General features: G+C 35.2%; 1 protein-coding gene across 1 annotated transcript in view; it reads left to right on the forward strand.

Moving 5' to 3' along the window:
- Positions 1-15,008, forward strand: part of LOC116854101 — a 59,047-nt gene extending 44,039 nt beyond the window's left edge. Inside the window, exon 13 of the mRNA XM_032835688.1 lies at positions 13,181-15,008. Within this exon, the coding sequence (XP_032691579.1) occupies positions 13,181-13,540 (360 nt within the window). The 3' untranslated portion in view covers positions 13,541-15,008. The remainder of the gene's footprint in view (positions 1-13,180) is intronic.
- Positions 15,009-15,312: the final 304 nt, after the last annotated feature.

Genomic DNA, 15,312 nt, shown 5'->3' on the forward strand with positions numbered 1-15,312 from the left:
TGTATATTTTGTTTTTTTTGAGTGATTATAGTTAAACAGAGAGAGAACATGAGGAAACATCGAGATCGATGTTTCGATATGCCTGTAATTCGATTTGCTGACCATTATATTTGGAATTTTATGTGCGTTACATGTCCAAATCACGAGAACTCGACAGTTGCATGTCGAACATTTGTTTTCGTTCATATTACCTGGCGGATAACACATTCATGGCTTTAACAGCTGAAACCGCAATTGTTGCCGCTGGTGACCGCTATTTGTCACGCGTCAAAATTACCTTGTCATTAAAACGAAAATCATGTTCCGCACGATGAGCACGGCATACACTCATCAACACAATTATCGTATAAATGAATTCATGTCGAAATTTTGCATAATTTTAAATGAAAGCATAACTTCACGCCAAATTAAAATATATCAAAATTGTTTTTCTCTTTGTTTTTCTCATTTTGAAGAATAAAGTCTGTACTCTAAGGAATATTTGTTAGATTTTAAATTTATCATCTTCCTTTCTCGCCGTCTTTTTAAAAGTAAAGTTTCCAAGTACGTCTCCAAAAAATTGTATAATTTGATGCACTTTACGGAGTAGAAAAAATTCTTTTCGCAGAACTAATCATAACTATCACAAAGTATAGACTTTTCTCTGCAAAAAGGAGTTTGTACGATTTTTTTTTCGTGGAATTGCAGCATATCAAAGTTACTTATGTATTCTTATGTTAAATTAACGTCAGCATAAAGCTGACGAATTACGATGCACGATTTCATATCTTCTCACATGCATGCTGATTGGCATGTTCAATTGACTGCATGAATCGCTATCGTGCATTGAAAGATCTATGCAGTGAACTGAGCTACCGATCAACATACATATCAGAATGCTTGAAATTGTGTGTTCTAGCTTTAGTATTATCCGATGCACACTATAGTGAGATTGCTAGTCGGATTTCGCGTATTGTGTGTGTGAGGGAGAATTATGTGTGAGTATGAATGAGTATATGAGTGAATGAATGTGTGTATCGACTAATGCTAATGCTGGCGATAATTTAGCAAAAATGCATAGGTGTGTGATGCGAAGTGGTGTGTGATACAGGGGAAAATGGTTTGGTCGCTGTTCTCACTACAAATAATTTAGAACTTAATAGTTTCGTGACTGGGAGGAAGAATCGTAGATGTTCTCTTTTCTTCAAAAAAGAATATTAAAATATTTACTTCTTCAAATAATACAACTTTGTAGCTATATCGCTTGTTCATTCGTTCGTTCGTTCAGACGGAGTTTAATCCTTTATAGGGCACTGGTATATAAGTCGTACCAGCAACACAGAATTGGCCGAGAGAATCGGGAGTGGTTTTAAGCGCATTCCCTGAATGGTCACTGGTACAACAGTTATACCAGTTAATATCTCTTATCAGAAATTTTTTTCAGACTCGAAAATTATTAAAAATATTTTAAAATGATAAAAAATTATTAAAAATATTAAAATATCTCTAAGGATTATTTTAATGAAGTTCAAAAGAAAAAACTCATTTGTCATGTCCAAGGAGTCTTGCCCTATAAAGGATTAAGATTTTGTGTGGCGACGTAGATAGCTGCGTTGCAGAAAACATTACCGGACGATGTAGCTGCTGCTACGAGGACATCGCTAGTAGTTGACCGGACGATGAAGGTGCTGTTGCGAAGGAAGGAAGTTTTGCTGGTCGCGACGACGGAAATTCCAATATGCTATTGTGGAGAAGACATCGTTTGTCGCGATGACAGAAGTCAGCGTGTTGCTGTGTTCGTAGACTTGTTACCGGCGATGATTGTTCGTCGCTGTGGGGATCGAGAAGGACGAAGTCTGCAGGTTCGCTGTACCTACATCTTCTCGTAGCAGATTAGGGGACAGATTTTCGTGCACATTCTGGCATGTGTATTGTCCTATTCAAAAATTGAATCCCTTTTAGAATTCAAAGCGAGGGTTCCAGAAATACAAACCGAGCCCCGTTCATCAAGAGGCACCTTGAAGATGGTTAGTTGTCTAGCGATAGGGGATCTTTCGTGAAAACAATGAGATTGTTCTCTAAAACAGAGAGAACCTTCCGCTCAAGAGCTCGTTCTATAAGTAGTGAATCAACCAACCGGCGCATAACTTCGGAGACGTAATTCCAGTTAAGAGCAAATGCATCTGTCTTTTTCGCACGGGGGAGGGGGGACCACTTGTTATATTCCTTCCATTTCGAAACTTGTCTGTCAATGTCTATCGCGGAAGCGCCGCCGCCTTGTGGCAAAAAATTTTAGTTAGCCAATTGCCAATTTTAGTTACGCCGCTTGCGTGCTTTCTAGTGTCCGTGACATAGCACGTTTAGCTGGAGAACAATGTCCGCCACAGATGACTTTAATACGCTGCAACTTCGCGAAAAAAAGGATCGTACAAACTTCTTCTTTTATTTAATTTGCAGTAGACAAGTCTATACGATGGATATCATGAGATTTGCGAAAAAAATTCATTGTACTCTATAGAGTACGTTAAATTATGCGATTTTTTAGGGACGTAACATGCCCTTACTCTTGCAAAAATGATAGGGATAAGAAAAGATAAATTCAAAGTCTAGTTAATGTTCTTTAAAATACAAACTTTACTCTTGAGAATGAAAAATACAATTTTTCAAATATAATGATTTTCGCGGAATCATACTTATTTGATGTTATTTGAAATTTTGATATTAATTTGCCTATACAATGATTGTGTTGATGATGATTGTATATTCATGTGTCCGTTGTGTTATCTACGCGTCATTATTAATACAACGTAAGCTCAAAGACATCGATCTTCTGTTCTTCTCGCCGAAATCTAGTCGCGTATTTACTCTGTCTTTTAAAGAGATAGGAATAGAAAGTCTTGCCTCGCTAGTGTTTGGATCTCTGTGTGGATTTTTGCGAGCAGCACCGAGCGAGGTTTCACATTTTGTTTGAGGATACGCCTCACGTTTAATCTTCGATTTAATTAAATTCACGATTTAATTAATTCGATTAAGTTCTCCAACCATCCGCTAAATCCGCAAGAATGGAGGTAACAATTCTTCTTTTTTCTTACAGTTTTCTCCACTTCACAGCAAAAATTCGTGATATTTCTCTTTGTCTTCTTTGTCGACTTTATGCATCGTGGAAGCGTATTAATTATACAAGACTTAGAACGAAAAAAACGGAGAGAACGATTAATTAGCATTGAAGATACAAGAACTATAAAAAGAGCGCATGTGGCTCTGTTCCTCGGAACTTCTGCGTAAATGATCTGAAATGTCAACAGCGAATTATACGGCAATATTATATCGGTCCCTTCCCGACCGCGTAATAATCTATAACAATGATCTGAAAGGTGATTCTGAGGCCTGCATCGAGAGTTAATGATTCGCATTCAACGCAACAATTAAACGAGGATGGATGCGAAGCGCCGAGATCAACTGATTTCACACCGTGCTTGGCGCAGTAATTGTTTAGCTAAGTATAACGAAAACCGCGAACTCCCTCTCTACGTTAACCGCGTCATTGTCGTCGTTGTTGTCGTTTCGCGAGGTAGCTCACTCGAGAATATGGTAATAAGCATGTTCTTGTCGGTGTTATCACATAGCATGCTTCACTGCAAGTTACACCGATGCGACAAGTAGCGCGGTTTATTGCAGAATTATTGGATAGATTCGCAGTTGTTCGCGCAAGATGAATGCAGCTCCGAGCCTTGAAGTTCGATCGAAAACCTGCAGTTTTTTCGATAAGTAATACATAATCATGTGTTGTGTTAATACAGCTGCGGCAACGACGCAGCCGGTCCTTGTAAACCCTGATTGTTATTCGAAAAAATATGTTTCCGAATTTCCTCCCTCGATTTGCCCGATAAATTGACATAGTAGAGACATTTCCGGCAATAAAGAATTCAATAACAACGCGCAACACGAACCTCCTGTTTCGAGACATGCTGTTATTGTACACGGAAGCTTACGATAAAACGGACCTTTAAAAAATTGCTTTCTATCCCTTTGACATTACAAAGTTATATGTATTTGTATGCGATGAGTGAGTTTGTATCTACATTTTGACCGTCATAAAGCCGAAATTTGTTGTTGTTTGAAACTGTTTTCATTGAAAATATTCGTACGCGATAACGTCTCGAAAGTCTCCCGACGACTTTTACGCGGCTTTATTTCGTTCCTCTGTCTTGAAAAAATTCCCCGTGGAAAGACATATCCTCCAGACGGTAGACAAACATAAAAAATTTACGAGTATCGCGTTGTCAGGGGGATCGGTAATGCGAAGTAATCGACACTCACGTGGCCGAATGGGCACTTAAATTTTTCGAGGACGTGACGTGAAACGTAGGACATGATCGATCTGTGCTCGGCTTCGTATATCTTGTTTTATCTTGTATCTATTAATAAGAACATAGACGGTGATCGAAATGAAGCCATGAAATCACGTTGACAAGCGATAGAAGATAGAAATCGCGCGTGATATTTAATCCTCCGATCCTTCTCGCGAATTTTTAAATGGATCAATTATGAATTGCAATGTGTAAAGCAGCTATTCGTTCACTTCACTTTTCCCGGGACCATTTTCCACAGAAAAGAGAACTGTTACTAAAATCGCACTTTTGTTCAATATATTAATGTGTATATGGCAACAATACACTCCGCTGAAAAATATTTTTTCATTTATAAAAAATTTATTTTATCCGTTGCGTGACGTGAGACGTGCGAATATTACTTTTACCGCGTGTATGTAAAATTACAGCCATTATTAATGCAAAGAAATAATGAAGTTCACAAACGGTAATATACATATCCATGTATTAAAATTTCCATCATTGCAAGCAAATTAGGAAGCGAGCGTAAAGTATAAAATACAGTAAAGTGTAAGTATATATGTTAAATATATGTTAAATTTCCACATGGTTTCTCTTCTAGTAAAATTTAATAGCGGTTGCTGATTAAAATTCGATAAAATCGATATTCTGATTAAATAATCGGCTTAAGCCGGGTTTTAACCATTCAGATATTAGTTGGATTCAACAAAGCTTTAATATAATTCACACCGTACATTATCGAGTATTAATCTCTAATATGCTAGAGTTGCTCGCGGCTTCTGTAGTTTCTTATGCTACATCAAATATGATAATGATGCATATAATACCCAGTGTAAACTTATTTGTGTAAACTGATTTTGATGGGCGAGCGTTCGGTCTTCCACATTTATAGCATATTAAATTTATTATGCTTATCGACACCTCGATACGTTTATTCAATGGAATCGCTGAAATATCCATCTATTCTGAGACACAACATATTGACTACGTATCGGTATTTATATCTTAAGGATTTACGTGGCAAAGAACGACGATAGGCAAGTATTAAAAATTAAATTAAAAGCTCGAAATAATAGGGAGAAATTTTAAGTGATATTACAAGCCGTATCTGTGCGAATCTCGGTGAGCTATTGACGTTGCAAATAATATTTATTATTTCCGCAATTTAATTAGAATGGAGAACTATAATTTTGCAATTATTGTGGTCAACTATAGCAAGTACTTTTGCTGTGAGAAAGAAGTCGGTATTTAAAAAATTCCCTACATAAAACCGCAATTAACGTTGCGGCTTTCGTACAGCGGCGGTTTTAAGCGGGCAACTCAATTTTAAACACTTTTTCGCGTCTCTCCCTTTGTGGAACGTCAATTAGAATTTCCGCTACGAAGTATCTTCTCGACACGAAATAGATCATCGAGGTGCCGCTTTCAAAGCGATGTTCTCACTCTCGCAAGTCCTTTTATTCTCTTAAAGTAAGTTAGCTCAGCTAAAAACAGATTTAATTTGCTTCTTCTTAAACTGCAGGGTTTATGTACTAAACAGAAAAAAATTTTAAACTAAAATTCTAAATATTTATAATATAATAATATGTATATTGAGGGAAAAATTATCTTAAAATCAACAAATATTTCTTTAATGGATGCCATTAACATATTTATTTAAATCTAAATTCTCTTTATTTAAATCAAATATTGTTTACTTGATTTAAGTAAACAATATTTAATTTAAATAAAAAGAATTTAGATTTAAATAAATATGTTAATGGCACCCATCAAAGAAATATTTGTTGATTTTAAGATAATTTTTCCCTCAGTGTATGTATGTATGTAAATTTACGGTTGATCCATTTAAAATAAAAAATATATATATGCTCTCGTTTTAAAATATATATTACACTTTTTTAAAGAAATTAATTTATTCATAAACCAACATCATGAAAAAGAAAGAGAAAAAAAGAGGCAACAGGAAAGGAAAGTGGAAGCATGGAGAAGATGGAAAGAGAGTTGTGCTATGCGTAGCTAAATTCGGAATGTTTTTATTACATGTCTTACATCCTTCGAGTGTTTAGTTTCACCTTCGCTCCCGTTTATACTCGTTCCTGCCATATCTTGTGCAGTATTACGTACACGTGCGTATCTATATTGAGCCTATTTGCGAAGAGCCGTACTTCCGTGCAGCATACATTCGGATATATATCTTCTTGAGATACACATCATCTGACCGTTTATACAGCAGACGACGATATTCAAATTACTTCTCGAAAGGTTTACTATTCGCCGTGACCTTTCAATATACAGGGTATAGAATATACAGGGTTCTGAATTTAGTTGTTGAACCGTGTAGAATATAGGTACAATATGAATAGAATATAGGTATAACTTATTAACCCTTACAATCCGAACTTTTTAGGTGACTTTTTCAGTCTTGGAACTAGAACTATTTTCATATACAGATAATGTATATCTACAAAGCTCGTCTCATCGTATCGCACACGCGTAGATTAACTAACTTTCTTTCGTTAACATCTAAAAAATTTACGTTAACATCTCAAAAAAATGTTTACGAAACGGTAATGATCTCTCTTCAATTTAACGAGTTCTACGTATACATAACCAGTCGGACACTTAAGTCCAAACACCCAGTATATATCAAAAGGTAGACTGGTGAACTATATGAGATCTCTGCCGCGGCACTAAAATAACTTTTCGAATTGTAAAAGTTAAATTGAATAAAAAAGTTCTTTATTATTTTATAAACTACTACAGTAATTATTGTAATATTATAATGAAAGAAATTTGAAAGAAAGAAGAGCAATTGAGTTGGGCGCGAGGTACTCTGTAGGAGAGTCTCAAGAGACTGTTCTTCAGAACAAAGTGTTGGACTTGTTTCCTGATCTCCTAGCAACGGCAAATATAGATGTGCGGAAAGATTGCGCGTAACGTAAAACCGCGCCATTCGCTGCTCGCCAGCGCTGTACTCCGCTTTTCACTATCATTCGATTTCCACCGTTGTTAGAAAATAACAAACCCACACGAGAAAAAAGTTTTATTGGACAAATTTCTAGTGAAATATAGACAAACTAGAAATTCCGACTGAAGTTACTAGAATCCTGTTTAAGTTAATAAGATTTTTAGTTAACTTGAATAGAATTCTGGCAACATTAATCAGAATTTGCTGGTTAGTACTCATATTTTATTAGAAATTAGTTATTCCAACCAAATCATTTTCCCGTGCAAGATGTTTCTTCTATATTACAGAGCTCGTTCCACTGCATCGCACTTATTGATCAACCAAAATTCTTTTTTTTATTAGAATTTTAAAAATTATTGTGATCATTTGCAAAATGATATATGACTTCTCTATGCAGTTTTACTTGCACACAAATGCTCAAATATCTTAATCTAGACACTCTGTTCACAGTTTATTGTATAAAATAAACGTTTAGTCGCGAGAAAAAATACCATCACATTGCCGGATCAATACTTTACAAAAAGCTAAACTTGTATTTTAAACGTAAAAGGAACACCGGCAACCCACCAAAGAAATATTATATTGCGCTATTGAAAGAGCAATATTGCATCCTGAATGTGCACGTACAGTTTGCAACGCGCGCGCGTGTGTTGCCATTAGCGGTTCCATGATTATATTACTTTAATCAGTATGCCACAATATGGCGTATTCAAACATAACATACCAGACTTATCCGGCTTTGTGGCACAAGTTAAATATATATGCGTTCAGCACATTATGCATGTCTCTTCCGAAATTTTTTTATAAAGTAACAAATTAATTTACACGCGTACACGCATGCACGCTATTCTTTTAAAAATATAAAGAAGCGAGATTGTTTTCTCTTTTTTGTTTCACGTTGTTAAATTTGTGGCAAGTTTCAACTACACTGGCCGCAAACACAAAGAAATGTTGCACGTAACGTTACTTGAAATGTAACTTTCAATTTAACATGGAAATCCAAAAAATCCAACTACACGTAAAAAATGCATGGAATGGAAGATATAACGTGTATTTAAAGAAGGGTTAAATTTGAGCTTTATGTGAATTGGATCCACACGGGATTGGAATAGAATTTCTCGGTGGTACGTGGAAACGCCGCGGCGCCAGATGAAGTCCCTTAACTCCAGTAAAGTTGGGAATTTGCGATACGGCTCCAGAAAGTCAGCGCCGCTATGCGACTTCTGCAAAAAGAGACATAACAGGAACGAAAAAAAATGATTGTACCGCCGGCAAGAACGACACTAAAACTTCAGTGACGCGAGATAAGAAGTGGAAATAACGGCTCACTATAAAGAGGCATATAATCCCTGTGCACTCTTAATAAAAAAAAAAAAAAGAAAGGAATAAATAAGATAAAGGGAAAAAACGTGTCACGTCCGTTTTACGCAAATTCAGATTTTTTCCTGAATCTTCAGTTCTGATTCTTAGCGATAACGGACAGAACGAAATCTTACGTTACGTTGCATGTATCAGTTCTGCAGAAAACAGACGTGTACGAATGCATGCAGATTATACGTGTTCGGAACGGATAATTTTCTTAAATAGAATTCATAGCGTGTAGTATTCACAGCTTGATTGTTACGGAGAACGTCGGGGGTGAACGCGCGAATATGACGATTATATTACACATAAAAGATACTTTACGTATGTATTTTTACGTATGTATACTAGGATAAATACTTTCTATTCAAATAATGTTCTCCGAGGTACAATTCCCTCCAGAATGGGATATTAATGTTCAACGACCTAGAGTTATGTATGCTAATTTAAATATTTCATTACCGAGGGACATCATAGTTCCCTGTTCTCCCGGAAGTGGACTAAAGGACAAATATAATTATGTACATGACATGTATGTATGTGTACAAAATATCAATGTTGACTCAACTAGTATAGACCATGTCAATGGATCAGAAAAAAGTGTATAGATAATATAATAATATTATTTACCGCGTAATTTAAACGGATGATTCCATATAAAATATACATGTATGTGTTTTTACGTACTAGTATAAATATTAAAATCCGAAAAACCAAATAAATGACGTGCATTCGTGCACGCAATTGCAGTGACCGCGTGCTACTAATGCATCGAATTCAGTGCGGGATAATTAATGCCAACTGCGTTTTTCCGCGATTACTAATTGCACAGCCGATAATTGTAATTCGCATTCACGTGCATACGCACGGCTCGACGCCGAGAGGCGTGCTTTCAAATAAATTGTGACCGACGAAACGTTGAAAACTCATCGTTATTAAACAAACGTTAGCACATATATCTGAGCGTGCATATTGTTATCGAGTCTCATTGCGAAATTGTTTATACATCGACGAGAAAAAACTTGTCTCATACTGTGTGCTTACGCATTTCATCTCACATCACATACACACACGCACGTGCATACGTGCCCGTGTTTGTGCGCTATACAGGAACCGCTACAATCGGGGCCACGAAATTTCTGCGGTTGCCACGTGCGCATTTCGGTATCGACGAATTTCTATGACCGAGAACGAATCGCTCTAATTGCTGCAATTTACGAGCGCGCAAGGGATGAGAGTGTCGTGCAACTGCATCGAATGATGTCTTCATGTGAATTCTTTGCGTGCGCGTAACAAATATATGTGACGCGATTTATATCGGCTCGCAGTGTGGCAAAGAGATAAAAATTTGCTAGACAATGCGAGTCGCGGGAAAATTTCAGTGATTTGTCAAAAGAATCACTTGTTCTTCTAGCGTTATCATTATTGAATATAATCCCAATTAATTTTCATAATCAGATGATTGAAATGATAATGATAGCGTGATAGACGTCTCTGCACGGAGAGAATTTTATAGTATTATAGTAATAGTATAGAATTTTATGGTAAAGATTTTCTAATCTTCTAATCTAAAAAGAAATATTTATTATAATTCATATATATAGAAATATTTACAATAAAAATTTTAATAATGATAATAATAATATAAGTTTTTGTAACTGAGGATTAGCTGGTGTGGCTACTTTCGATTTTAATAAATTTTGTTAAATTAGACGTATAGAACTTGCTTCCGAAATTTTGAGTTTAGGTCTGTAGTTATTCGAGCAACATTCACTTCTTACCTCGAGCCATAAAAACGTATGCAATGCGAGAGATATTGTTTATTACATTATATAGAATCGGTATGACGTCGACCCGTATAAACAGATTAAGATAACAGGATTATAACAGATATATACGATTGATATATGGTAAGCGCATTTAATATTGCGTTATCGTTTACAAATCCGCGTAGGTAGACTTCGATTGGTTTGATCAGTCCGTCCGATTAAATACAAATAGTGGGAGGAAGTTACTCACTTTTTCCATTCTACCAATTAACGAACTAATTAAAACCGTTCTCTTGATTTTTCCGTCGAAACAATGAACTGAGCCGTAATAAACTTTTATATTCACACAAGACGATTTTTAATCCCTCATTGCATCTCTCATGAACGGTTCACATATAACACTCATATTCATTATATGAAATTGCGAAATAGAAATACGAACAAAACTTGCTCCAAACAGTGTCACTTAAAATGTAATACGAGAATCTGAGTGTAGCTCTTAGGGAATGTGTAGCTGCGTTAGCAAATAATTTATATTGTATGGTGTGAATTTAATGATTAATTTAATTTGCTATATAAATATAATTTATATTTATATAGCTTAGTATATTTGCTTTATAAATATAATTTGAAACATTGTGAAATTTCATCATTGATTATTTCATATCATGATAATGATGGAAGTCTACACGGCTACGTCGTCTACATTGATGAACGGCGAATCGTTTGATGAGGACAACGGTGCGACTATAATGTTGCGCGTTCACAGTGGAACAGATCGTTTTGAAAGCGAAGTGTGAAATCCGTAGCGTGTATCTGCTGCAAGTGCGCCGGCAAAGGACACTGGCGTCGCGGCGCTCGCTGTATATCAAACGTCATTATATACTTTAACATTACGATTAAAGCTACCTGTGCAATTTCGAAGCTTACATACAGTAAAATGGAAAATACGTAAAATAAAAAATTGCAGGAAATCCTAGTGGACTATATGTAGATTGAGTTGCGCTTCAGGAAATTTGTTTTTTAGAACGCTAAATAGATTATACTTTAATAATAATAGTAAATGAATTATTGTGTTAAGACGCACATGTGTGTGATACGTGGTATACGACATTCTCGAAAATTTCAAACGTCTGTATTTCGGTGAAAAATCAACGTAAGAATATGAAATAAACATCATTCTTCTTGGCAACTCGCATTTCACGAGATGCGAGTTTGCACTGCTCCTTAGACTTTTATAATTATCACGACGTAAGACAATCGATGGTGGAATCTTTATAACTGTTCTAATTACATTTATGAAGTATAATAAAAATACTGATAAATATACTGTATTGGACTAATTATTAAATTCACATTATACAATAATGTACAATTTTTTGTATTAACGCAGCAAGAAATTTACTGAGTTATATTCAGACTATTATATTTAACATGACATTATTTGGGGAAAATTTTTATCATTTTTTTTGTGTTTCTTTTGTAATTTTATTTTGTCTCACATTCTATGTGATAAGTATGAGTGCAATCAAACTGGTCATAAGGAGCTTTATGTTACTGAATTTCGTGATGTGTGATATATTTAATATTGCTGTAAAGTTTACATACTATATAAGCCTATCGGGGTCAAGTATACTCTTTACATGACAAGTAGTCACGTGCATGATTACGATACGTGATATATTCGATACATCATATAAAGATGTTAAAATATATTTAAACACAAAACAGAGAATATCGAACATTTTTATTTTATAAGATATGAAATTACGCGCATATTTCGTGCAAAAAAATTTCGCTCAGAAATTTCCGTGTAATCTATTAATTTTCACAGAAATGTTATGTGCACGATTTCAAGATCAATGCTGTGCATTATACGGAAAATTTACTTTTAGCTGATACATGATTGGCGAATTCTCGATAAAGAATTCAATGCTAATGTTGGAACCGAATTATCATCCGATTGTAACCTAATACTGAGCCAATATCGATTGGTAATACCGCACCGATATGAAAATTTGGTACCAATAACAATTCGTTTAATCGCAAAATCCTATATAACCTTTTCATGAATACATACATAATAAAATAAAACTATATTGCATGAAATCAATTAAAAACAAATTAAACGATTAATCGTATTAAACGAATTTGTCCAAAATAGCAGAAACTGTATATTTTCTTTTACATACACACATACATATAATAATACTAATATACAATAATACACTGAACTGGAAAACAACTTTGCTCTTTTGTTACGTGACAAACAATTTTTTGTGTATGTGTGCGTATGTGTGTGAATTACTTCAACAATAATTAAATTTTATATTCTCACTAACTATAACATTGTTTAGCATGTGAATCGAATGTCATTCCTAGTTTAAAATAGCAAATAATTCAAAATTAAGAAATGGGTGAACTAGGGATTAAAAAATGATTGCAATGTACCAGATTAAAGTTAAATTTTCTTTATTCATTCCTTTTTTTCCGTTGTTAACTGGGTTTTTGGAAAGAGAACATAATCGCAAAAATAAATTCTGTCCAAAACATTTACCTCTGACTTTTGTCCCCGATAAACATCTTTCGAACGAGCCTGCATTCAACTAACGAAAGCATAAAAATCATTTTTCACAATCTCATTGACATTTTCACATCCGTTTGAGTTTCGTGTCGCTCGTTTAGATCTCTGTGTGTTCACGCGCGGGAATCGCAGCTAAAAGGTCGATCGCTCCTTGACACTGTTACAGAGCGTGATGATCAATGATGCTTGCGGCGGTTGTAGTGTGCCGGGCACGCGTCGTGGCCTGTTGCGCCAACAAAACATGCTACGCGGGTGTGGTTGCGGCATCCCCATGAACGGTCATCACGCCGTCCTCGCGCTGCGACGCACCGCGACGTCCAGCAGCGGCTACGACAGCTTCTACAGCCGTCGTTGCTACATGTTGAGGAGCATCCGCGACGTACCGCAGGCGGCACCTGTCGCCAATCCGCCGGCGAACGTCGCTGATGGCAATCGCGAGCAGCCGGAATATGAGAAGAACAATGGGCTCGAGAACAGTCAACCACGCCAGAGCACTCTATGTACCACGGATGAACAACGACGTTGAACTTGGAAATGTGAGCTTGAACGAGTTTCTTCCAAGCAGGTGTTTCTATACACGAGTGTAATCGCGAAATATCTGTATAGCTGGATGCTTTTAGGGAAGACGAATTACGGTACGATAAGGATCATATTTTTACGATGCTAGTCAGGTATACTTCTTGTCAGATACATCCGGTCGGAAGTCTTTGGGCTTGCAACGTAGCCGTAAGCTAAGCGTTAAGAAGATACTGGGTATCAGTATAATGCAGCTTCGTATTTTGCACGGTTTTTCTATTCCGCCGTACAGAATTGCTTATGCAGAGTGAAAGTATTCCATATTATATCAAAAACAAAATAATTTTGTAAATAAAAACTTTTTTAAATTTTTTATATAATATATGATATACCATATGGTACCATATATATACATGATATGGCAACATATGCGTACTTCATCATTTATGAAGACATTTTCACTTTGTATAAGAATTTGCAATTCTATTCAATCAAATAAGAAAACAGTATAAAAGACGAAGCAACTTTTTAGACTCGGGTCAGATTAGGGATGGAATCTATTGAACTTTTCACAATATTTACATAGCAACTACATAATGATGTTATTAACGTTGACATTGACTGTCTCGCTGATTTTTATTGATTACTTCAATGTTCCACTTCGAATTTTTTTACTGGATTATTTCTATTAATTATTTCAATGCTCAAAGTTTAAATTATTATAAATATAATTAAAATCAACACAGTTCATGATATACATATTCATTAATTCGTTTTATTACCTCTCTATTGGTTATACATTTAATTTTTTACATGTAGTTTATATTTTTATACATAAATTAATGAGACACGGTAATGTTGTAGTACTGGCCACTAGATCCTCATGTTAATTCTATGTATTGTGAAATCTATAAAATGTCTGACAGATTACATTATATCGGAAATTGAAAATTGCAAATTGAAAATTAAAGCTTGACTTAGTCAAGATAAAACGAGAGTCAAGATCGAAATTAATTGATTGTCCAATTCTCTAATCTCTAATCCACAATTCTCAATTTCCGAATCTACTAGTCTGATACAGGCTTTACTCTGGTCTCCATCGGTTTAGAAATATTTCTAACAAAAGGTGTTCTCAGTTTTCTCATATCACTGGATATATCGCCATGATTTGTACGAGCTGTATAAATCACAGTAGCAGATAAACTTCTTGCCTGCGAATCCAAAGTTTAGTAGTTTGAAAGTATTCAACGCGTCCCGTGGAACTGGCGTATAGCGTGTTAAAGCTGGCGTGGTACGAGACAAATTCAATTTGTGAAAGTGTTCGCATTTTTACGGGCGATGTATCTCCTGAAAAATTTGTATATGTTCGAATGGTTGAGAGAAAAAGATATCTAAAAAATAGTAAATATTTATTTGATGGGTATACACATATTTATTTCAATTTAAATTCTTTTATTTAAATATAAAATAAACAATTACTTTGTTTGCAAAGCTTTCCTTAAGATTTTAAGAAAATGTATATATTTTTTTAAAATTTATTTTATGTTATATAATAAATATATAAGTAAATATATGTGTGTGTATTATTAGTATGATTATTAATGTACGATTATTATATATTAATTATGAGTGTATATTATTAGTATTATTATTAATTGAGTCCTTTTAGTGTAGACAAGTGTAGATAAACGCGCCTGGAGATGGTACGCTTGTCTACACTATTTTACACCGAAAGAGGACTCAATTAATGAACACCAGTGGTACCTCCCACCGCACAAATCA

The sequence above is a fragment of the Odontomachus brunneus genome, unplaced genomic scaffold, assembly GCF_010583005.1.
Source record: "Odontomachus brunneus isolate Ranch 3 - 2012 unplaced genomic scaffold, Obru_v1 Obru_scaffold_008, whole genome shotgun sequence".
NCBI classification, from domain to species: Eukaryota; Metazoa; Arthropoda; class Insecta; order Hymenoptera; family Formicidae; genus Odontomachus; species Odontomachus brunneus.